This window comes from Trifolium pratense, linkage group LG3 (genome assembly GCF_020283565.1).
Source record: "Trifolium pratense cultivar HEN17-A07 linkage group LG3, ARS_RC_1.1, whole genome shotgun sequence".
Classification (NCBI taxonomy): Eukaryota; Viridiplantae; Streptophyta; class Magnoliopsida; order Fabales; family Fabaceae; genus Trifolium; species Trifolium pratense.
Genome location: NC_060061.1, coordinates 40,298,334 through 40,322,085, shown reverse-complemented (window position 1 = coordinate 40,322,085; position 23,752 = coordinate 40,298,334). Strand labels below are relative to the sequence as shown.

General features: G+C 32.5%; 2 protein-coding genes across 2 annotated transcripts in view; both read right to left on the bottom strand.

Moving 5' to 3' along the window:
- The window catches only part of LOC123914461 (UPF0481 protein At3g47200-like), an 86,236-nt gene that overhangs the window by 29,485 nt on the left and 32,999 nt on the right, over positions 1-23,752 (bottom strand). The gene's annotated exons all lie outside the window — the stretch shown is intronic.
- LOC123914462 (UPF0481 protein At3g47200-like) lies at positions 21,431-23,390 on the bottom strand. The gene is made up of 2 exons (XM_045965630.1): positions 21,827-23,390; positions 21,431-21,727 (listed from the first exon to the last, which is right to left on the bottom strand). Exons 1-2 carry the CDS (start codon positions 23,227-23,229, stop codon positions 21,715-21,717), a joined length of 1,416 nt encoding a protein of 471 aa, XP_045821586.1. The 5' UTR covers positions 23,230-23,390; the 3' UTR covers positions 21,431-21,714.

The window sequence follows — 23,752 nt, the reverse complement described above, 5'->3', positions numbered from 1 at the left end:
TTTAGTTTAGTAATTGAATTTTAAAATAAAATAAAAAATTATTTTTATTTTAATTAAAGAGAGAAAAATATCAAAGTTGAGTAACATGTTTTCTTAAGTTTTTAATTTTTGATTTCCTAGGTTGCTTATTTAGGTTGCATATATTTATAATTAAGTTGGTCTGAATTAGCAAATTGGTGATGTAACTTCCCAAACTGCTTTCAGGATAACCGACTGACCCACAAACCAACATGAGTCTTTTCAGACTGCTTTGTCCTCACTCGCTCGCACGCTTTCCGGGAAAACTTCCCAGAAGGTCACCCATCCAAAGACTACTCCAAGTCAAGCACGCTTAACTGTGGAGTTCTTATCGAATGAGCTACCGAAAAGAAGATGCATCTTGTTGGTATAGGTTGTAACGACCCAATTTTCATATTATTAATTTTTGTGTGTTAAAATATTTTATTTAACGTGGCATTTTAATCAAGTTTCATCTCTGATATATCTTTGACTTCTTCTATAGCTGTGACTTTCATATCAAATTTCTTATGAAGAGACCTGAGCATTTTTCTTACTAATTTTTCTTTAGAAATTTTCTCCCCCAAGGAATCAAATTGAATACCATAATCAAGAAGAGTCTGGTGAAATTCTTGAATTGTCTCCTCATCCTTCATTCTTAGATTTTCAAATTGGGTAGTGAGAATCTGCAAACTAGACATTTTTACCTTAGAAGTACCTTCATGAACAGTTTCGAGAATCTTCCAAGCTTCTTTTGCAGAGACATATTTTTTTATGAGTTTAAAGATGTGTTTGTCCACCCCATTGTATAATGCATACAATGTTTTTGAGTTTGCTAGAGCAAGCTCAACTTCTTTAAACTAGTCCTCCTCAGGTTTCAAATTAAGTGTTGACTTTCCTTCTTTGTCTACAATCACAAGGGGGTCACATCCTTTCAGAACAGCTTTCCAAGTTCTTCTATCCATGGATTTCAAGAAATTCATCATGCGCAATTTCCAATAGTCATAGTTGGTGGCACCAACGAGAAGCGGTTGTCTGCTAACAAGCCCTCCTTCTTTGTCCATGTTGCCAGACATACTCCCTAGAGCTCACCCTAAAACCAGAACAGGGTGTCTGCTCTGATACCAATTAAAATCTGGCACGCAGTGAACAGATGCTACGCAAGATGCTACAACAAGTGTTGTAGCAATATAAACATAATAAAGCGATGAACAACAGAAAAGTAAATAACACAAATCGTTTGTTAACCCAGTTCAGTGCAACGTCACCTACTCTGGGGGATACCAATCCATGAATGAATCCACTATAATAGCTCTAGTTCAAAGTCCTCGACCAACACCCGGTACTTGACTTATCGCCTAGACACTACCCGTGCAATCCTACCTAGGAACCTCCTAGATATGAGACACCGTCCCAATTCCCTCTAACAACACGTACTGTGTTGCTGTAAACTTTATAACGATCTAGATGGAGACACCCTCCTAAGAAACTAGATTCCACTCTCGCTTAAAAGCTCTAGAGTGAAACACACACACACTAACTCCGTGCTTCAAAGCTTAGGAGTAATTTACAATTAAAACTCAAGACACGGTCCTAAACTTGCATTAAAGTGACACAAGAAAAGCTCACAATTAACAACACACTCTAAACCCTAAAACTCACACTTTTAGTAAAACACGGTTTAGATTACATGAATAAAATAGGTATGAGTCTTCATGTATTTATAGTCTTCAATTGTCTTGATGTGCAAGCTAGGTTTTCAGACCCACACAGCTGTAGTATTACGGCCAGCCCTAGATTGTTTTAAACTAAAACAATATTTGATTTAATACAAAAATATAACATGTTATATTTTTGTTCTACATAAAACATCCTTTCAGAAACTTGGACAGTAAGTTTTCAAATAAACAACTGGAATCTTTATTGTCCAGCTCACATGATTTACTTCAAAATAATTCTTCAATAAAGATTTACTCCAAAACAATATTTGATTAAATTCAAAAATATATCACGATATATTTTTGTATCAAATAATAACACATAAACGCCTTCTAGAACCTTCAGAGACTTGGATAACAAGGTGCGGTTTGCTTGGCACATAAGCTTGATGCATAAAAACGAATTAAATCTTCCTGTGATTTGATATAAAAATTCTGCGCAAAACAGAGCATATAAAAACCCAACAATCACAATTGAAGCACATGCTCTAGTGGTTGAAAATTTTTATTGTAAGCAAAGGATGCGAGTTCGATTCCCACTGTAGACAAATTAATTTTTTTTATATTATATAAAACTGCAATAAAAAGAGAGAGAAAATGATTAGATTTAAGGTTTGCTTATTGGAATAAGCTTAGAATATAAGAGATAAGAGAATATTATAAATGCATTTAATATTAGGTTAACATATTAGAATTTTTAACTTTAATTATAATTGAAGCACATGTGCTAGTGGTTGAAAAAATTTATTCTAAGCGAAGGATGCGGGTTCGATTCCCACTGTAGACAAATTAATTTTTTTCTATAAAACTGCAATAAAAATAGAGGGAAAATGATTAGGTTTAGGGTTAGCTTATCGGAATAAACTTAGGGTCTGTTTGGCAAGCTAAAAAAGTTAGCTTTTAACTTTTGTGTTATGGTTTATAAGATAAAAGACCTGTTTGGTAACAGTCTTTTCAGAAAGAGCTTTTAGCTTATTTTACTGACTTATAGCTTCTTTTTCAGAAGCTATTTCAAGTAGCTTATAGCTTCTAGCTTTTCAGTTTTTCTTCCTCATTTACCCTTATTATTTCAACTAAAATCCATATTTACCCTTTATAATTTATTACCATTAGAATTTAAAATAAAATAAGTAAATGCATGTTTTAACGTTGCTTCTTTTAAAATGACATGTATAACGTTGCCTTATTATCTATTTTAAAAGAGAAATGTTATTTGAACATTAATTTTTGGACAACTTTTGACAACATTCTCTCTCATACTCACATTACATTCTTACTCTCTCTCTTCCTTTTTCTCTCTCCATTGCTTTTATTCAATAGGAAATTGGGAAATAAAAAGTGTCCCAAAGTTGTCAACAAATTGATGTTCAAATAACACTCCTCATTTTAAAATATGAAGGCTAAAACATTTTTTTTATCAATTCATAGGTACTACGTACCTTACTATAATTTTTTTTTAAAACAATGTACCTTACTATAATTAACCATTATACTATATTGTAAATATATTTTGTTGTTATTTTTTCATAAAGTATATCAACTGAAAGGAAAATATTTTTTTTAAAAAAAAATTCAGCATATAGAAATTTATTTAATAATAATATTTGAAAGATATATTTATTGAATTAATAAACTTAAAATATTATAAAAAAAATTAAAATATTAAATTCTAAGTATCTTAAATATAGTATTAATTTGATAAAAAAAATTATTGAATTAAAGATGTCCTTTTATGTCATTTTACATTTATCAGTCAGTTGAATCGCTAATTTTACCAAACACTTCAATCATCTTATCAGCTATCAGCCATCAGTCATCAGCTATAAGCTTTTTGAATAAGCTAAATTAGCCCGCCCAAATTGGCACCAGAGAAAATCGAACCTCAGACCTCAAGAGGAGCACACTCTCAGGTCGCAAGTCAATACCAATGCACCAACCCAAGTGGGCTCACCAGCCATAAGCTATCAGCTAGCTTATCAGCCATAAGCTATTTTTGCCAAACTGAGCTTTAAAATATAAGAGAGATATTCTCATTTCACGATTACATTTTTGCTATTGTGAATTTTGCGTTGTGTACATTTGATATTTGAAGTACATTTTATGTTATTATGGTCAGATACTTAGATTTTTAGTGATTATGTACTTATTTTTTTTTAGCTATTTAGCAATTGTTTCTATTTTTAGAGAAATTCATAATATTGGTCAAAATTAATTTCTATTTTAATTTGAATCATTGTGTTATTTATTTTATTTTAAATGCTTCTGATTTTTTTATATTGCCTAAGTTATATTTTTGGTCCTTAACTTATTTTTTTTTTTTTGAAGAATCCTTAACTTATTTATTAATTTCGTTTTGTCCCTTAACATATTGTTGTTACATTTTGGTCTCTTAATTGTGCTTATGAAGAAATGATTTTACAGTTGATGAATTTGAGACTGAAATAGCGATTTTTAAAGATTCCTAGGGGTCTGTTTGGTAAAAATAAGCTATAAGCTAGCTGATAGCTGATAATCTAGCTGATAGCTGAAAAGCTAGCTTATAGCTGATAGCTGAAAAGCTAGCTTATTGAAATTAAAGTGTTTGGTAAAATTAGCTTTTAAAGTGGTTATTAAATATAAAATTACATAATTGATAGTGGGTAGTTATTAAATTAAAGGGTAAAAATGGAATAAAGTGTAAAAAACTATAAGCTATAAGCTCAAACGCTACTTGAAATAGCATCTGAAAAAAAGCTATAAGTTAGTATAAAAAGCTTGTTACCAAACACCTTTAATTTTTTGAAACAAGCTTATAAGCTCATATAATAAGCTATAAGCTAGCTTATTTGTGTTACCAAACCCACCCCTAAGTGTTTGTGCGTTAAACTTTATCACCAATGGTGAGAAAGAGGGAAGAGGAAAAAAAAAAGCTCAAGACTCGGTTGGTGATGTTAGAAGTTTGCTGCCGAAATTCACTGCTAACCTTAGAAGCTTTGGGTTACGGATTTATGTTTGAAATTTTAAAGTTTTTGGGTAAATATTACAAATGTCAGTGAAATTGGGTATTGATTTATGATTTTTTTATATTGGCTAAATTATATTTTTGGTCTCTTAACTTATTCATCAACTGTAAAAAAAAAAATAAAAATAACAAAGTCATTAAGATACAATTGTGATGCTCTTAGAATCAGTTTTTTTTACCAAAAAATCATTTTTATTTATATAACAATTCAAAGACTTCAGTTTACAACAATATAACAAAGACTTGCAGTCTTGTAAATATATGAAAAAAAAAGGACTTACAATTGCATTATTGATGCTACCGAATATAAAAATAAGAAAGACAAAGACAAAGACAAAGACAAAGAGTAAAACTTGGGAATGCATATTACGGAGTATAATATAACTTAGTTTAAGTGTTAGGAGAGTTGATTCGATTTTGATGCTCCTAGAATCATATTTCATATAAGAAAGACTTTATTTTTTTTATTTTTTATTTTTGGTTACAATAAGAAAGACTTTATTATTTATAACAATATATATATAACAAACTTGTCAAAAAAAACAATAAAACAAAGACTTACAGGGTCCGTTTGGTAAAAATAAGCTATAAGCTAGCTGATAGCTGATAAGCTAGCTGATAGCTGAAAAGCTAGCTTATAGCTGATAGCTGAAAAGCTAGCTTATTGAAATTAAAGTGTTTGGTAAAATTAGCTTTTAAAGTGGTTATTAAATATAAAATTACATAATTGATAGTGGGTAGTTTATTTTTTAGAGTGGGTAGTTATTAAATTAAAGGGTAAAAATGGAATAAAGTGTAAAAAGCTATAAGCTATAAGCTCAAATGCTACTTGAAATAGCATCTGAAAAAAAGCTATAAGCTAGTACAAAAAGCTTGTTACCAAACACCTCTAATTTTTTGAAACAAGCTTATAAGCTCATATAATAAACTATAAGCTAGCTTATTTGTGTTACCAAACAGAGCCACAGTTGTTGTAACCAAACAAAAGTTAAAATATAAAAAAAAGACTTATAGTTGTATTATTGATGTTACCGTAAAATAAGGAGTTTGCATTATTAGAAAAAAACAAAGACCAAGACTTGGGAATGCATTATATTATATTATAAACGCGAGATCAATAATTGATTTTTCTAATGAATGGCTAGCTATATAATATTGTAAGAACAATAAAAAAATTAGTCAGGTGTGAAGTTTGTAATCTTTTCAAAGAAAATTGGTAGTAATTTCTTTTTAATATTACATAATTTTAGAAACTACTAATTTTGCTGATTATCGTGTCCAAAACATTGCCGGCAAGATCATGTTGAAACATAATTTGAAGGTATGATGCGAGATTTGGATGAGGACCGTAATGTGAGTCATTTGGTTAAACATCATATTTTTGGATGTTGATCATAAGAATAATTAAAATGATCAGCATATGTGTGTCGTTTATGTTAGAATATAGAAAATATTATATTATTTGTTGAGAAAATATCTCTATGATTTGGTTTGTTTATTCTTAGCCCTATAATAAAGGGATTTAGTTTAGATTTAAGTTTATTCACTTGGTTATAAATACCAAGGTCATACTATTTTATTCAATGTAAATAGTAATGTAAATATTGTAATTAGGGTTATTGCCATCATCATCAATAATATTTTATTGTTCCTTATTATTTTCTCCTATTCTTTAACCTAAATTACCTAAAATTCCAACATGGTATCAGAGCCTCTATGACTAAGTGGTCTAGAGTTCGATCCCCGCTCCCCTCACTTTCTAATTAAAAAGTGGAATTTAAGCATATGGTAGGTGGGCCTATGCATTATCCACACTTCAAGCCCAAATTGGCTCTTGCGTGAGGGGGCGTGTTAAAAATAATATAAAATCATTAATGTGACCATATCCTAACCTATACAATACTACCCAAATTTCAACATGGTATCAGAGCCATGGTATCCACCTTGAAACATAATTCCGCTGCAATTTCTCCCGAGAATAATTAATTCTTGGTTATTCTTCACTTTACCTTTTTTATCTTTTTTTCATATAAACCCTAGCCGTCATTAGAATTTATTTTTATTTTGTTCCACACCTTTGTGGTTCTTGTTTACCCCTTTGCTTTCTTTTCTAACCCTTATTGATATGTTACTTAACACATGCAGTCACATGCCAATTTTCCATGAATCCTTTACCTTTAACCACCGTTTTTTCCCAAGATTGATCATCAGTCTCTCTTGATCTGGTTTTGGTGGCCTAATTACCTGTTTTGTGATACCTTAATCTGCGGGCATACCCCGTTTGTGATCCCTTTGATGGCGATTTTCGCAAGTGTACGAAATCGTGCAAGTAATATATTTAAAACGGTAAGACCGAGTGTCGAACTCAAGGATCGCGTTATACTGTTGAATTGTGATTTTTACTCGATTGAACAAAAGGTTTCAGTTTGATTGGTTGCAATAGCAATAATAATAATAACAACGAAAGTTACTTTGAAATTTGATAATAATAAAAATGTCAGGGATGAGTTTCACTAGACTACTATCTTAATGTAGTGACTTGATTATGACTATTGAATGTATTTATCAAATTATTACCGAATTCCCTAAAGTATTCGTGCCCTAATTCCTTAGTGACAGAGTCATTAATTCTAAAATAATTCCTAATTCCTTAGTGAATTTAAGATTAGAACTAAGTATGAATGAACAAGAATTCTAAATTGGTTTCAAGGGTTTGCATCTATTCCTAAATTACAAAGGCAAGAATTTCTTTTATCAAAGCATTCATAAATTCAACTCCCGTATCACAATATGAATCGTAAATCAATTTAACGGTGATCAATCGATAAAAGCATTAAGCACAGATATAAGAAAAATAATCAATAGAATTCTTCAATAGCCATAAATCAAATTATAAAATAAGAATAGTCATCTAGATTTACTCATCCCTAACAATTGAGAAATTAGTTACTCATAATATTGATTAGAGATAAAAAGAGTATTCAAAATTACACATAAAATTGCTGTTGAATGACTTGAATCACCAATTAGCTGCTCTGCTGTGCAAGCCGTCGGTCTCTCTCGTCTGTAACCCCTAGGTTAATGAAAAGCACTTCTTTTTATATGCTTCCGGATTTCTCTTTTTTTTTTTTTTTTTATATAATCATATTCATATATGCTTCAGAATTAATTCGTCCACTAGAAACAAATCACGTGCCATTATCCGCGTGACACGTCGTCCTTTAAATGGAAAGAGCAAAGCTGCTGATGTCATGCTGTCATGCACGCTGATGTCATGCTTTGGAAAGTGGAAAATCGCACCACTATTGGATCAGCTGGGGACGCGAGAAAAACAGAGAATGAAGCTTCTTTTAGCTTCAAAATATTGAGATTTTTTCTAAGTCTTTTTTTCCTTTGGTCTTTTGTCTTCAAACTCTTTTATATGTCAAATTCTTCATAAATTCTTCTCTTTGATCATGCAATACTCTTAAAAATTAACTAAAATACTATAGAATAATAATTAAAAATACTCAAATGATGGAATGTCATCACAACCCCAAACTTGAATTGTTGCTTGTCCTCAAGTAATATGTCTGTCGAAACAAAACTGTCAGTGAATTAACAAATTAATTTGAATGATAAAAATCTCAAAAACTTTTTCTCTTCATCCGGCAATAGAACCACCGGTCTTAACTTCAGTGATCCTGCTCAATCAATGCTTTGGTTTTCAAGACTTCAATCAGCTTCGGTTCAATGACCATTCCACACGATGTTCAAAGTTCAACCTTATCTCTCACTCACTAATTCACTCAATTTTGACAGGGTATTCACTCCATCAACATGCAAATGCTATTTTACCATAAGCTTGAAAAAATTCTAAACCGTCAATCAAAGTAAATACATGACACACATTTTTGAGGTCTTAAAGGTTGTAACTTGGCTTGGGTAAATGGTGGGATAAATTTGGGAAAAGTAGGCTAAATTGGAGTTAGGTATCAACTACTATTCCTTATTGAAAAATTACCGTAACCGGGGCTCAATTCATTGTTGATTAGGTACTTAGAGAACTTATTTTTCATAATTTTTTTTTCTTCGAAGATGCCACTATTTTTCATGCTTAATGGCTCTTTATTCTTTTTTATTCTCCTTTTTTTTTTAAGAAACTCAATTATTTTTTTTGTGAGTCTCTATTATTACTATTTTTTTTTTTTTTAGTTCTCTAGTACCCCTACCCCAAACTTAAGATGTTGCTAATTCCAGAAGCAACCCCAAACTTAAAATGATACCATGACAAGGAAATTTAAAGCTTCTACCTAACTCCAAGGAGGGTAAACAGATAAAAAATTTCAGGTCTAAAAGGCTTATAATTGAGTTAGTCACCGAAAGAAAGGGGATTTTTTTATTTTTGGCTCAAAGTGGTTTAGCAACAGATATATCATAACAGGGTAGCTTGAAAAGGCTCAGGGTACCAAACAAATGTGCCTCTATGTGTGTAAATGTAAAACCAATCAACAGTAGAGAATAGTCGCAAGTTCTAGAAAATATACAAAACATGGATACACTCATAAGATGTGAAAGAAATAGTATACCGTGGAATTTATTTGGTTCAAAGTGCTCACCAGCTGAGGTATCTGAAGGTTGAACTAGTACACCGTGCAAAACTCCATCTTTCCTAGTCATCTCTTTGTCTCTTTAACCATCGCACTTTCATGAGCAGTCATACGTCCTTATTCTTTTATGTGCAAGTCTAAGAGATTTCCATCATGCAAATTCAGGTATTAACACACTGACAATTCTGAAAAGACATAAAAATATTAAACTTGATAATAAACAAAACAACAGAAAGGTGAAACACAAGGGATTGTCAGCAGGTGACATCATTGATAGTCTTTTTGTTTTTTCTCTTTTTTTTTTTTTTTTTTTTTTTTTTTTTTGAATGAAAAATGAACGGTAAAGCATAATGGATGGGTTGCCTCCCATGCAGCGCTTCTTTAACGTCATTAGCTTGACGCCTCAACCACTATTAAGGTGGCATATATGACACAAAGAACACATCATCCTTCTTCTTCATTTTGTTGGGTAGGAACTCCATGAACTTGAGGTATAGATGATGTTTCTTCCATAACTTTTTCAAGTGGAAATTAATGAACAAAGCATAAATGGCATCCAAAACTTCATCAATCTCCTCTCTTTTCTCTACCTTGTTGCTAAAAACAATTTGAGGAATGTTTTTATGTTGAGAAATTTCTTGTTCGACATATTCACTACTCAAAAGTTGAGACTTTTGAGTTTCCACTAGATCATCCTCAACTTTTATTAATTCTTCCTCCTCATCTTTCTTTTTCACATCAATGAGGTCATCTCCAATCTCCAACTTCTCATTCATCTTTTCAAATTCCACTATTTGTTCATATAACCTTTCGCATTGACTTTCAAATTTGTCAATTGAACCTTGATTAATATTCATGAATTCAATCAAAACATCTTTGATGTGAGAGTTCTTGTCATATGAATCTTTCGGTAACACTTGAGGAGGTAATATTTGTTCCCAATTGATCTTTTTCATGTAACATTCCTCTTCTTCTGGTGGTGGAAAATTATACTCAAAAGTTTCATCCTTATACTCTTCTTCATAAACATCATCCCTAAGAAATCGCACCTGAAGAAGCTCTTGTTCAAGTTCATCTCTCGTGATTTGTCCCTCAAGTATCCGACATTGAGCAGTTAGAAGACAAGTATCAAGCTCTTCCAATATTTGTCGTAGGACAGAATCATCAAATTCTTTCATGCTCTATGGTGAATAAGTATCTCAATCAAAGAAGAAGAAAAAAACACCACTAGAACACAACATTAGTAATCTCAACAAATAAAACAAAAATAGAACAAAAATAAAAAATAAAAGAAAAACTATAATTTTGTTGCAGAGCAAAAAATTCCAATTAAGCAAAAATAAAAATTCAACAGTGATTTGGCAATCCCCGGCAACGGCGCCAAAAACTTGATGGCGATTTTCGCAAGTGTACGAAATCGTGCAAGTAATATATTTAAAACGGTAAGACCGAGTGTCGAACTCAAGGATCGCGTTATACTGTTGAATTGTGATTTTTACTCGATTGAACAAAAGGTTTCAGTTTGATTGGTTGCAATAGCAATAATAATAATAACAACGAAAGTTACTTTGAAATTTGATAATAATAAAAATGTCAGGGATGAGTTTCACTAGACTACTATCTTAATGTAGTGACTTGATTATGACTATTGAATGTATTTATCAAATTATTACCGAATTCCCTAAAGTATTCGTGCCCTAATTCCTTAGTGACAGAGTCATTAATTCTAAAATAATTCCTAATTCCTTAGTGAATTTAAGATTAGAACTAAGTATGAATGAACAAGAATTCTAAATTGGTTTCAAGGGTTTGCATCTATTCCTAAATTACAAAGGCAAGAATTTCTTTTATCAAAGCATTCATAAATTCAACTCCCGTATCACAATATGAATCGTAAATCAATTTAACGGTGATCAATCGATAAAAGCATTAAGCACAGATATAAGAAAAATAATCAATAGAATTCTTCAATAGCCATAAATCAAATTATAAAATAAGAATAGTCATCTAGATTTACTCATCCCTAACAATTGAGAAATTAGTTACTCATAATATTGATTAGAGATAAAAAGAGTATTCAAAATTACACATAAAATTGCTGTTGAATGACTTGAATCACCAATTAGCTGCTCTGCTGTGCAAGCCGTCGGTCTCTCTCGTCTGTAACCCCTAGGTTAATGAAAAGCACTTCTTTTTATATGCTTCCGGATTTCTCTTTTTTTTTTTTTTTATATAATCATATTCATATATGCTTCAGAATTAATTCGTCCACTAGAAACAAATCACGTGCCATTATCCGCGTGACACGTCGTCCTTTAAATGGAAAGAGCAAAGCTGCTGATGTCATGCTGTCATGCACGCTGATGTCATGCTTTGGAAAGTGGAAAATCGCACCACTATTGGATCAGCTGGGGACGCGAGAAAAACAGAGAATGAAGCTTCTTTTAGCTTCAAAATATTGAGATTTTTTCTAAGTCTTTTTTTCCTTTGGTCTTTTGTCTTCAAACTCTTTTATATGTCAAATTCTTCATAAATTCTTCTCTTTGATCATGCAATACTCTTAAAAATTAACTAAAATACTATAGAATAATAATTAAAAATACTCAAATGATGGAATGTCATCACCCTTAATCCGCAGGCATACCCTGTTTGTGATCCCTTAATTTGCGGGCATACCCCGTTTGTTATCCCTTAATTCGCGGGCATACCCCGTTTGTGATCCCTTAATACGCGGGCATACCCCGTTTGTGATACCTTAATCCGCGGGCATACCCCGTTTGTGATACTTTAATCTGCGGACATTTTTACTTAATTTGATATGGATTCATCTCTTCGGTCGCTGCTTTACTACTTCTTTGATTGCTGCTCTTTATGGCTTGCTATCAATGGATTTTTAGGGTTAATTTTGTAACAAGCTTAAAGCTTAGTAAGCTTTAGCTTGAGGGGGAGTGTTAGAATATAGAAAATATTATATTATTTGTTGAGAAAATATCTCTATGATTTGGTTTGTTTATTCTTAGCCCTATAATAAAGGGATTTAGTTTAGATTTAAGTTTATTCACTTGGTTATAAATACCAAGGTAGTCATACTATTTTATTCAATGTAAATAGTAATGTAAATATTGTAATTAGGGTTATTGCCATCATCATCAATAATATTTTATTGTTCCTTATTATTTTCTCCTATTCTTTAACCTAAATTACCTAAAATTCCAACAGTTTATCTTTCATGTTGTGAATCCGAAAATAACCACATCAATAATTTTTAGTGTGTTCAGCAAATGAAAAAAGCAACCAAACAATTGGGAATAAGAAATTAATCACACCAAAGCTAAAACAATAAAACACGATAAAGAACACAGATAAATTTGTTTACCTAGTTCGGTCATATATAACAACCTACTCTGGGGAACCTACTTGGGTTGGTCTGATGATATTGGCTTGGGACCTGAGAGTGTGCTCCTTTCGAGATCTCAGGTTCGATTCTCTCTGGTGCCAATTCGGATGGGCTAATTTAGTTTCTTCAAAAAAAAAAAAACCTACTCTGAGGAGTGAGCAGCTCTATGTTCCACTATCAAGAAATACTTGACTACACAAAGATCCTCACAAAGAGTTACAAGAATTATAGTTTTCCTAATTCTACCATTTTCTCGAATCTCTCCCCGTGATCAAGATATTCAATCAATAAGTGTTTCCAAGGTGATAGAATAAGTTCCCCAACACTAGAGATTACCCAAGAGAAACCCTTTTAAACCCTAGTTTTGATGTTGATGGAAGAACCCTAAAAAACTCATGAAAAATGCAGAAAACTATATATATATATATATATATATATATATATATATATATATATATATATATATATATAAGAATGTCATCTTGCAACCAAAATGTGATACTCTTAACACACACCCTTGCGCCCAACACCATTAGTTTGGTGTGGGGATATAAATGGTGGTTGGTCCGATCAGAAACCTGATATCAATTGGCTTAACGGATCGTGGAGGAGGCTCCGAGTCCGATACCATCAATCTTAGAATTGAAAGATATAGGGCATTCCTCATCTTAATAGTCGGTTTGTAAGGTTGACTTGAGTTAGCTCAACCCCCGAATTCTAAAATGCACCAATCCACCACAGGTCAAAAAGTTCCACTTTATTAATCAACAACTTTAGACGACATAACATTACGAGTAAAAACCCTATTATTTCCTTTTTCAATGAAATTCAGCAACACAACCCACCACCTATAAACCAAATTGAACATATTTGTCAAACAAATAAGAAGTGTTGATAACTGCCAAAAAAGTGATAAAATTGCATACTCAATTAAGACATTTCTTAATTTATTTTGCAAGTAATTCATATCAAATTCCCCGTTATTATGTAAATAGTTGTTTTATTAGTAAAATGTTCAACTTATGTTATTTCTATCTATTTCCAACATTTTTTATAGATAAATTTGGATTTGATGGATTGTGGAATGAAGCTAAGCAAACTGTCAAATATTGCAGAAAAACCAGTTGATGTCAGTCTCGCTTAGCGAGCTCCCAGCGAGAAATTGACAGAAAGTTTATGTTATCAGCATGTTGTAGTTAGGAAGCAGCAAGAGTTCTCGCTAAGCGAGAAATTCTCTTGCGTAGCAAGCTTGGGGCGGTCAGTGGTACAGGTGTCAATAAACCCATTGTTTAAGAAAGTTGTCTCGGTTAGCGAGACATTTTGTGCTTAGCGAGCCTGTAATTTTCTGACTTGTATAAATAGCCTTCAGTTGCTGCAAATTTAAAACGGAGATAATTCCATTCCAACCACTCAAAACTCATCCAGGAGAGACCTAGGAGGCAGATTCAAGGGGATTTGAAGGTGGATACACAACAATAGTTGAGGAATCATCATTGATATATTTGTTCATCTCTTTTCTTCGTGATCTTTTGTAAAGCTATCATGAAAATGAATAGTTAATCTCTCTTTTGTTGGGATTATGTGTAAATTACTCTATTAATATGTGTTTCTCACTACAAAAAAAATGTGCCTTTTTGCGGCGGTTTTAGTGCCATTTAGCGGGGGTTTCAAAACTCCGCAGGATGTTTACCGGCAGTTTTTGAAACTGCCAACTAATGGGTTCCCATAAATTATAGACGGCATTTTTTTGAACTGTTGGTATCACGCTTTGAAACCGCCGAAGTTTTGTTCATACATTTTCTGGTGTTATCTATTGATCATGGTGTTATATATGGTTTTAGTTATTCATTAATTTTATTTTATCCTTGTGTTTCTTGTTTTAATATTTGGATTTGAAGTGTTATAGGGATATAATCTTTAAATCTTGAAATAGGATAAAATTTATTAAATTCTAAACTCTAGGAATAGATTTGGGTTTAATATTCACTCAAAGTATTTGATCTTAATGCTATTGTATTGATTAAGCACCTGAGGGATCGGGGTTTGATAAGTACAATAGATTTCTCGGCATTATCTGGGAACGAAAACGTACGATGAGTAAATACGTGATAATATTTGATAAATGGCTAGAACCTGTGTAACTGATTAAGGGAATATGTATGAATGAGTGATTGAAATCTAATCCCAGCAATTTAATCTCTTTGTGAAATTAATCATCTTTACTACTTTCATGTTTTCGCAAGCTTTCGTTAACAAATTATCTTCAAAACTCTTTACTGAAAATTATATTAATTGTTGAACGGCATCGATATCGCATCAGTCCCTGTGGAGACGATAACAATATAGTTACTTTTCTATTTTAACAAGTGTATAATCGCAAAGCATGTGATTGAGCAACATTTCGATTTATGCGTTTGATTTACTGAAAAATAAGAGACTATACAAGACAACTTGAGTTGTACTGTATTTGATTTTAAAACTGCTTTTAGATCTGGACAAAACTGAAATTCGTCTCCCACTGAATCACGAGACAACTTTTTGTCCTCTACACAAGTTTTCTAAAATTTTAAAATAACTTTAAACGTTGTCTTGTGTTATTCTGTCATGTACTGTTTTGTCAAGTACTTAGGTTTTGCGGATTGGTAACATACTAGAAACTCATAGCCAATTTAACACTTTCCACCAAAGAGAAGGAAAAAAAAAATACAGGAAAAAAACATATGATTAGAAGTTTCAGTCAATCTACAACCTCCATAGTACAATAAATAATTCAAATGGATTTTACATCATTAGGGTTATGAATCATGCCACTTATATGTTGTTCAACATTAACTTTTGCAACTAATGTGGGACGAGTCCACAATCCATCGTCACTCACTTATTGTTGTTGGGTCTGAGTGGTTAAGTCCCACATCAATTATGTATGGTAGTATAATCAATCTAATATGGTACTAAGAAGACACTCTTAAACCAATTTAATATCGTTTCTCTTTTAACATAGATTCCACTGAATATTTCTATAAGAATGCTAATTAACCCGTCAATTTCACATTCAATTGGGGATTTTCTTTGAGAGGTATTGGGAATTAAGGAATTGTGATGTAATAATATATGGATGATATTGATATATTGATGATTTATACCAATGCAGAAGAAAAGGTTCTTTATTGATTTAAATAGTCTACCTATAACATAGGGATAGATAAAGATAAAAAAAATTCGAAGATTTCGCATAAGTTGAATAAATCAATAATTTTCAGTAAAAGCTAGCATCATGAATTTCTTTTACATGTTTACAAGATGAGTAAATTTCCAATCTCTGGAGAGATTTCAACACACACAATTCTTTAGGTGTTTTTCCAATTACCCATGCAAAATTCTACAAAATCAGGAATCACACATTAGCACCATGATATCTCAGAACAAAACACACTGTAATCATAAAGATAAAATCAACAATGATAAGAAAAAATGAAAAATCACTCCTTCTCCTTGGATAAATTATTTTGCAAGTTTTTTTTTGGTACATAATTATTTTGCAAGTTATTAGTACATTGTTATCATATGTTATAGAATTATTTAATTTATTATATAACATTTTTTCTTAATTTGGTTTAGTTGGAATATTTATCCTAATATTTTTGTTCTGTTTCGTTCCAATTTTGAATTATATGTAATCACATTCACATGATGTCACTATGATATGTATCTTATGAGCTTATTGCATACATTAATGAAATATTCTTATAGACTTGTCTGTTGCTTTGACATCATATAGACTTTTTTTTTTTAATTTTCTTATGCAACTAGCTAGGTCTCAATTAAGAAATGATGATGATGCAACTTTGTGGTTGGTGAGAGCCTGCTACACTGATGCGTGCAGATGTGTGGAGGCTGGCCTTTGTCTCATTGATTTGTTTTCCTTGTGGATGTTGTTATTAGTTATATATATATATATATATATATATATATATATATATATATATATATATATGGGAGAAGTTATTATACATAAGTGTAATCCTTATGCATGGTACATAAGTCAATAACATCCATTAGATTGAGCATCCACATGTAATAATCCTAGCCAATCTCAACTCACACACTCACACCTAATCTCACACCCCCCAAATTTCTCACGTACCCCCCAAATTACTCGCGCACCCCCAAATTTCTCGTGCACCCCCCCCAAATTTCTCATGCACCCCCCAATTTCTCGCGCACCCCCAAATTTCTAGCGCACCCCCCAAAATTTTTCACGCACCCCCAAATGACTTGTGCGCCCAATTTTTTTTTAACCCCCCATATTTCAAGCCTAAACCATTTTGCTGTGGGAATGGTTTCAAAAATATACACTCCAAAACCATTAAGTGCATAAGATGGTTTTGAAGTACAACCTATAATTAGAATCATAATTGTTTTTTTTTGGTACAATTATAATCATTATTTAAAACCAGTTAAATGGTTTCAGATAGTTATACACTAAAACCATTTGTATTGTAAAATGGTTTTATGTGTGTTTTTATGGTTTCAAAAATTCTGGAAACCATTATGCTGGTTAAATGGTTTCAGATAGTTATACACTGAAACCATTTGTATTGTAAAATGGTTTTATGTGTGTTTTTATGGTTTTAAAAATTCTGGAAACCATTATGTTGGTTAAATGGTTTCAGATAGTTATACACTGAAACCATTTGTATTGTAAAATGGTTTTATGTGTGTTTATATGGTTTTAAAAATTCTGGAAACCATTATGTTGGTTAAATGGTTTCAAATCACAATTATTGTTTGTATTCTAATTATAGGGTTGTACTCTAAAACCATCTTATACACTTAATGGTTTTGGAGTGCATATCTCTGAAACCATTCCCACAACAAAATGGTTTAGGCTAGAAATGTGGAGGGGACCAAAAAAATAAAATTGGGGGGCAAAAGTCATATTGGGGGTGTGCGAGAAATTTTGGGGGTGCACGAGAAATTTGGGGGTGCACAAGTAATTTGGGGGGTGCATGAGAAATTTGGGGGTGTGCTAGTAATTTGGGGGGTGCACTAAGTAACTTATGCATGGTGCATAAGGATAGCTTATGTATAATAACCAATCCCATATATATATATATATTGATGTAGGAGGATTTCTTCTGTATTTTATTATTTTAGTTAGATTTAGTTTTATTATATTTTAGGTTGATTCCTTATTTTTATTTTTCACTCTTATTTAAGCTAAATTATTGTAGTCTTGAAGGCAGTTTTTTGATTCAATAAAAATATTCGAGTTTTATCTCAACTTTCGGTGGACTCCGAAACCCTATTTTGACAAGTTTGTGTTTGCGGCTTGTCTTTATCCATTAGGTTTAGCGTTTTGCTAACCTAGCGCTTCCGTACTGCATCAGTTGGTATCAGAGCAGGTTTCTCCTGTTCTTTTTCTAACGTGATCAGATGGGAGATCACCTGGTGACGAAAGCAGAGTTTTACGGTGCCATGACGGCTTTAACCGCGGCCATCACAGCTCTGACAACACAGGTGACAAAGTTATCCAACAACACCACCACTCAAAAAACTCAATTCAATTCCTCCGCCACCGCCTCTCTCACCATGGCCGCCGCCAACGATCCAAACAACCAATCTCAGATGGCGTTAATTCTCGGCCAAGATTCCACTCACTTCGAATCCCTAATTACAAATCTCATGTCAACCTCCAACGACCACCGTTCCCAAGCCGAAAATCTCTTCAATTTATGCAAACAAACTAACCCTGATTCCTTGCTGGATATTGAAGATGATCCTGCTTGGCATGCGGCACTGACCGAGGATGAGGATGCTGGTGAGACTACTAACTATGGATTTGGACAGGAATGTTTGGACAGACTTTCAATTTCTTTGGGTGGGAACACGATTGTGCTGGTTGCGTCTGAGTTGTTGCCGACTTACTTGGTTTCCCCTGAATGGCAAAAGCACAATGCTGCGCTCGTTGCCATCGCACAAATTGTAGAGGGTTGTTCAAAAGTGATGACAAAGAATCTGGAGCATGTATTGTCAATGGTTTTGAATTCATTTTCTCACCCACACCCTAGGGTGCGATGGACGGCTATAAACGCAATTGGGCAGTTGTCCACAGATTTAGGGCCAGACTTGCAAGTTAAATATCACCACTTAGTGCTTTCGGCATTAGCTGGTGCCATGGATGATTTTGAAAATGCTCGAGTACAGGCTCATGCTGCTTCTGCAGTGCTAAACTTCACTGAGAATTGCACCCCAGATATTCTAATACCTCGTTTGGATGTGTTGACACGAGACAGATCCTCTCACTTCATTCAATGGGATCCAGGAGGGTGGTCTCTTGTTCATTGGAGGAGTCAACCTGCAAAGGAAGCTCTTTATCAAGACGAGAACTCGGGGTCGAGTTCTTTTGAGGTAGAGGAGTCTGATGCAGGAGGATTTCTTCTGTATTTTATTATTTTAGTTAGATTTAGTTTTATTATATTTTAGGTTGATTCCTTATTTTTATATTTCACCTAGGTTAGTTATTTTTATATTTTAGGTAGATTTGTAATTTTTATTTAGCTAGGTTTGTTATTTTTATTTTTACAATCTTTTAGGAGATTTGTTAATTTTATTTTTAACTCCTATTTAAGCTAAATTATTGTAGCCTTGAAGGCAGTTTTTTGATTCAATAAAAATATTCGAGTTTTATCTCAACTTTCGGTGGACTCCGAAACCCTATTTTGACAAGTTTGTGTTTGCGGCTTGTCTTTATCCATTAGGTTTAGCGTTTTCCTAACCTAGCGCTTCCGTACTGCGTCATATATTAGTAAATTAATGGTAGTGACTAGTGATGGTAGGTGGGGTTATGTAAGCATGGTATTGGGTAGGTATCACTGTTCTAACTAGGAGATGCTTTGACTATTGGATTTTATCCTGGTTTTATTGGGTTATCTTGAGTATTTTTTGCACTATGTAAAATAATGCAATTTTCTTACTTGTAAAAATATGTAATTTAGGTATGATTCTATTTACAAAATAATGGCATAATGTTGTTTTATTTTCACATGTTATGTTTTTCTTGGTTCGATTCTTGTTTGGGTTATAATGGATTATATCTCTTATAATTTTAAATTTGTTCAAAAAATATACCTTTATCCTAATTTCATTTTCCCTTTCTTTTTCCTCTGTGGTTCCCTTACTCTTCTTCTAATCTCAACCGTTTAATTTCATTCCTTTTTTATGTGGTCCCCTTAATCTTCTTCTAATCTCAACCGTTTAACGAAACACATTATTATGAAAAAAATATATAATATAAATCTTTTATTATATATCTCTTTTTCTTTTGTACAACAAATACTAGCTCAAAAATATATAATAAAAATCTAAGTTTAATTTTTTTATATAACATTTTAACGAAATAAATTCCGTCCATATATTTTAAATTTATTACCTTCACCATTATTTGATTTTTACAACACATCATTATTAAAAATATATAATAAAAATCTTAAATGAACATTATTGTCACGTTAGTAAAAAAATATAATAAAAAAATTTACAATGTTCACATTATTTTCGCATCATTATTTTTATTATTGACACGTTAGTAAAAAATATAATAAAAAAAAATTACAATGTTTACTATCTTTCTATTATTGACACATTTGTATATTCATATTTCTTACCTTGGAATTTAATTAATATATTTAATTTCATTTATTTTCAGAAATTAATTGATACGCCAATTATTGTCACGTTTCAATTAGTATCTTTCTAATATTAACACATTTGTATTTTAAACTAATACGTCAGTTGTCTTTTAATTTTAATTAGTATATTTCTATTATTGACACATTTGTATTTTAAAATAATATGTCAGTTGTCTTTTAATACGCCAGACCTTAGACTTTTTTAACCAAACGAATCAAGTAAAAAAAGTATTAATTTCAACAAAAATTTTGTAAAAAAATTATCAAAGTTTTGTTTTTTCCGATAAAAATTAATATATATATATATATATACTATTATATATTGAAACGATTAACAACCATTGTCATATTATTATATGTCTTTATAAGCTATTCTTTCTCCTTCACCAATAGGTTTCAATATAGTCATTTCTATTAGTTTTGTCACTAACACCGTTTGAACTATACACGTGTCAGTGTGTCCAAGTGTCCACGTGTCTCTCCACATATGCAAACTGGCTGCCACATGTGACAAAATTGACGGAAAGCACTAACTAATGCAAACGATAAAAATGTAACGGAAATTGATACTTTTTAAACATATAATGGACCAAATTGAAGCATAAAATAAACGCATGGGACCAAATGTATAATTAAGCTCATGTATTAGTACATATTAGGCTAATTAGACCCGTAACACGTCAAAGTTCTAGTTATTTACAAAATAATGTCAAAATTTCTAATTTAAGATTTGTCTAAAACTGATGAAATTGAGATTGTTTGTCTATATAATAGATACGGTTAAAAAATGTTGCCTATAAGCTATGGCAACGGTTTCCGAGTGTTCTCTTTATTTAACTTTTAGGCAACAATTAATACCTATTAAAGCTATGGCAATGCCTTAAACTTGTTGCCTTAGTACTCAAAAAGTCATTCAATTGCGTTTTTGATAAAGATATAACCGAGTAGAATATACATGAATGATAAATTGCAATGAGAAAAAAATTGAGGAACTGAGATTAAAGTTGCAGAAATCTTAAACTTTGGAATGGAAATGAAACGGAAGTTAAATTGGACATAAAAAATACGTTGCATGCATACTTAAAACAAAGATAACCGACTGTTGATTCAATTAGACGTGGATTTCTGAAATCAAGAGCAGCCCTTATTACATAGATTTTGATGACTATTTATAGAAAATAGTCAAATTCCCTACTGACTTGTATGTTCACGACGAATCCAAGACACGATACATTCTTCCACTTGTCTTTTCCCTTTTGTGGAACTTCATGTTCTAATTTGGATCATTCAAACCTTGTTCATTACACCATGACACCGGTGTTTAGCTCTGTTGTCTTTTGGAAATATATATATAAATTGGTCATCTAACAGTATTCAAAGTTTCAAACTAATCACACATGCAAAAAAACTTAATATTTTAATTTACGGCTTACTTGGGAAAGTGATAGGCAAGGACGGCGTAACAAGTCTGGACAACAGTGAGTAAAGTGACGATGGCAGCAGCTAAGTTATAACCGCGCTTTAAAAATTTGTAAAAACGGTAGTACCAATCTGAAGTTTTGCTAAAAAAATGTCTCAATAATATGTAGATTTTGGTGAAGTAACTTTTTGTTGGAAATGCATTCAAGTCCAGAAATATGGTGGTGTGTTTGTGGTCGATAATGCTGCTGTCAACCCCAGTTGCGATTGAATGGAAAAAAGCCACCAGATCGCCATTGCTCGTGTTGGTATGGTCTTCTATAACTCTCGTGTCTTTGAGCAGTTGAACATCACTTGAACAGCATATCAAATCCCTAAAAATCAAGGCAGAGGAAGTGCATATACTACGCCTGTCAGAAATAGAAGATAAACTGGTCTTCAATTTCTTCTTATGATGCTCCCAAGCAATGAAATTCCTCCATGATACTTCTGTTGTCTTTGAAATTATTAGTTTTGGGATTTGTAGTATCCCTTCACTTTTGTTGTCAAACTGAGTGGCAAATTTGAAGTTTATACCGTCATCAGTAGTATTCAGACATTTTATAGTAATACCAACAGCTTTGAGTCTCGTAGCACAGCGTCTCAGATGTTGCTCTTGCAGTTTGGTATCAGTAGTGCCTGAACTTAGCCTCACTTCAATCTCCTCAATCTTTTTATCCATCCATCCCATTTCAAGGTAGGAGTAAGCAGTATCAAGGAAGTGAGAGGTGGATTTAACCATCAATTTCTCAGAGTAGCCGAAGAGAGGCAAAGCTAGATTTTGTATGAACTCGCGCATTTGGTTAGAGGAACCAAGAAGCTTTTCAAACAATGTTTCGAGGATAAAAATTGGTAACTGATTTTCCAATAGCATCAGATCACTTATGACATACTCCATCTTTTTAACCTCTATCCCGGGACTAATCCCATTAAATGGAATTGGTATCTCTGAATCCAACTTTGATTCACAAATGAGAAGTTCTAACAGAAAACAGCCATCAAATACCATAGTTGTTGCCAGATCATACCTGTCCAGTGTGATTACATCAACGTAGCTTGCCCGAACAGCTGCATCTAAATCTATAACTGCTTTCATACAGGTTTCTATAGCATCCATCCCAAATGTTCGACTAAGAAGAGCAGTGACGCAGCGCCATTTGATCTCTTCCATTGGTAATAGCTCCTTCCTTCCCTTGTATCGGGGACCGATGGAAACAACTTTCGGCATGTAAGCAGTCTCATTCCATTTGCGAAGGTCATCCGGAACAACGGAGATGCTATAAGGTTGACATGTTTCTTTACGTACAGCACCTAACAATGCTTTAGTAGTTTGCATCCATCTCTTGTGCCTGCTTTTTTCTTCCTCCCTTTCCTCCATAGACTTCAACTATGTGCAGCAGCTCAAATCTGTTTCAAATCTGACACTTCAATTAATTTAAGCCTCTAACACGATTATGTATCTGTGTTGGGTGCCACAGTAGAGAGGTTTAGGAATAGTTTACGGTTCTTCTTTAATGTTGCTTATGCAATCACCCAAGAAGAAAATGCTTCTAACAAGGACTTTTATTTCTAATTAAAAACAAAGGTTACGCTAGTTATTAGTTAAGATAAAAATTAAAATAAATTTTGTATAGAAAATAAGATGTTTTATAAAGAAAAACTACGAAAGTTGTCCCCATGAACTTATTTTTATCGGTAGAAGCATTGCATTATATATCTAGAATTAGAGTTGGAATCTCGGACACTTTACCTATTCAATTTAAGGTTATAACTTTTAGCCACTAGCTACGCTACTTGACTAGACAAAAACTACACAAGTTGTAAGATTATTTTCTTATATTAGATTGGATTCTTTGACGAGTGTCCATTTGCTTATCATTTTTCAATTTAAAAAGGTCATG

Excerpts from the sequence above, each read along its gene's own strand:
- LOC123914462 (XM_045965630.1), bottom strand. The coding sequence starts at position 23,229 with ATGGAGGAAAGGGAGGAAGAAAAAAGCAGGCACAAGAGATGGATGCAA.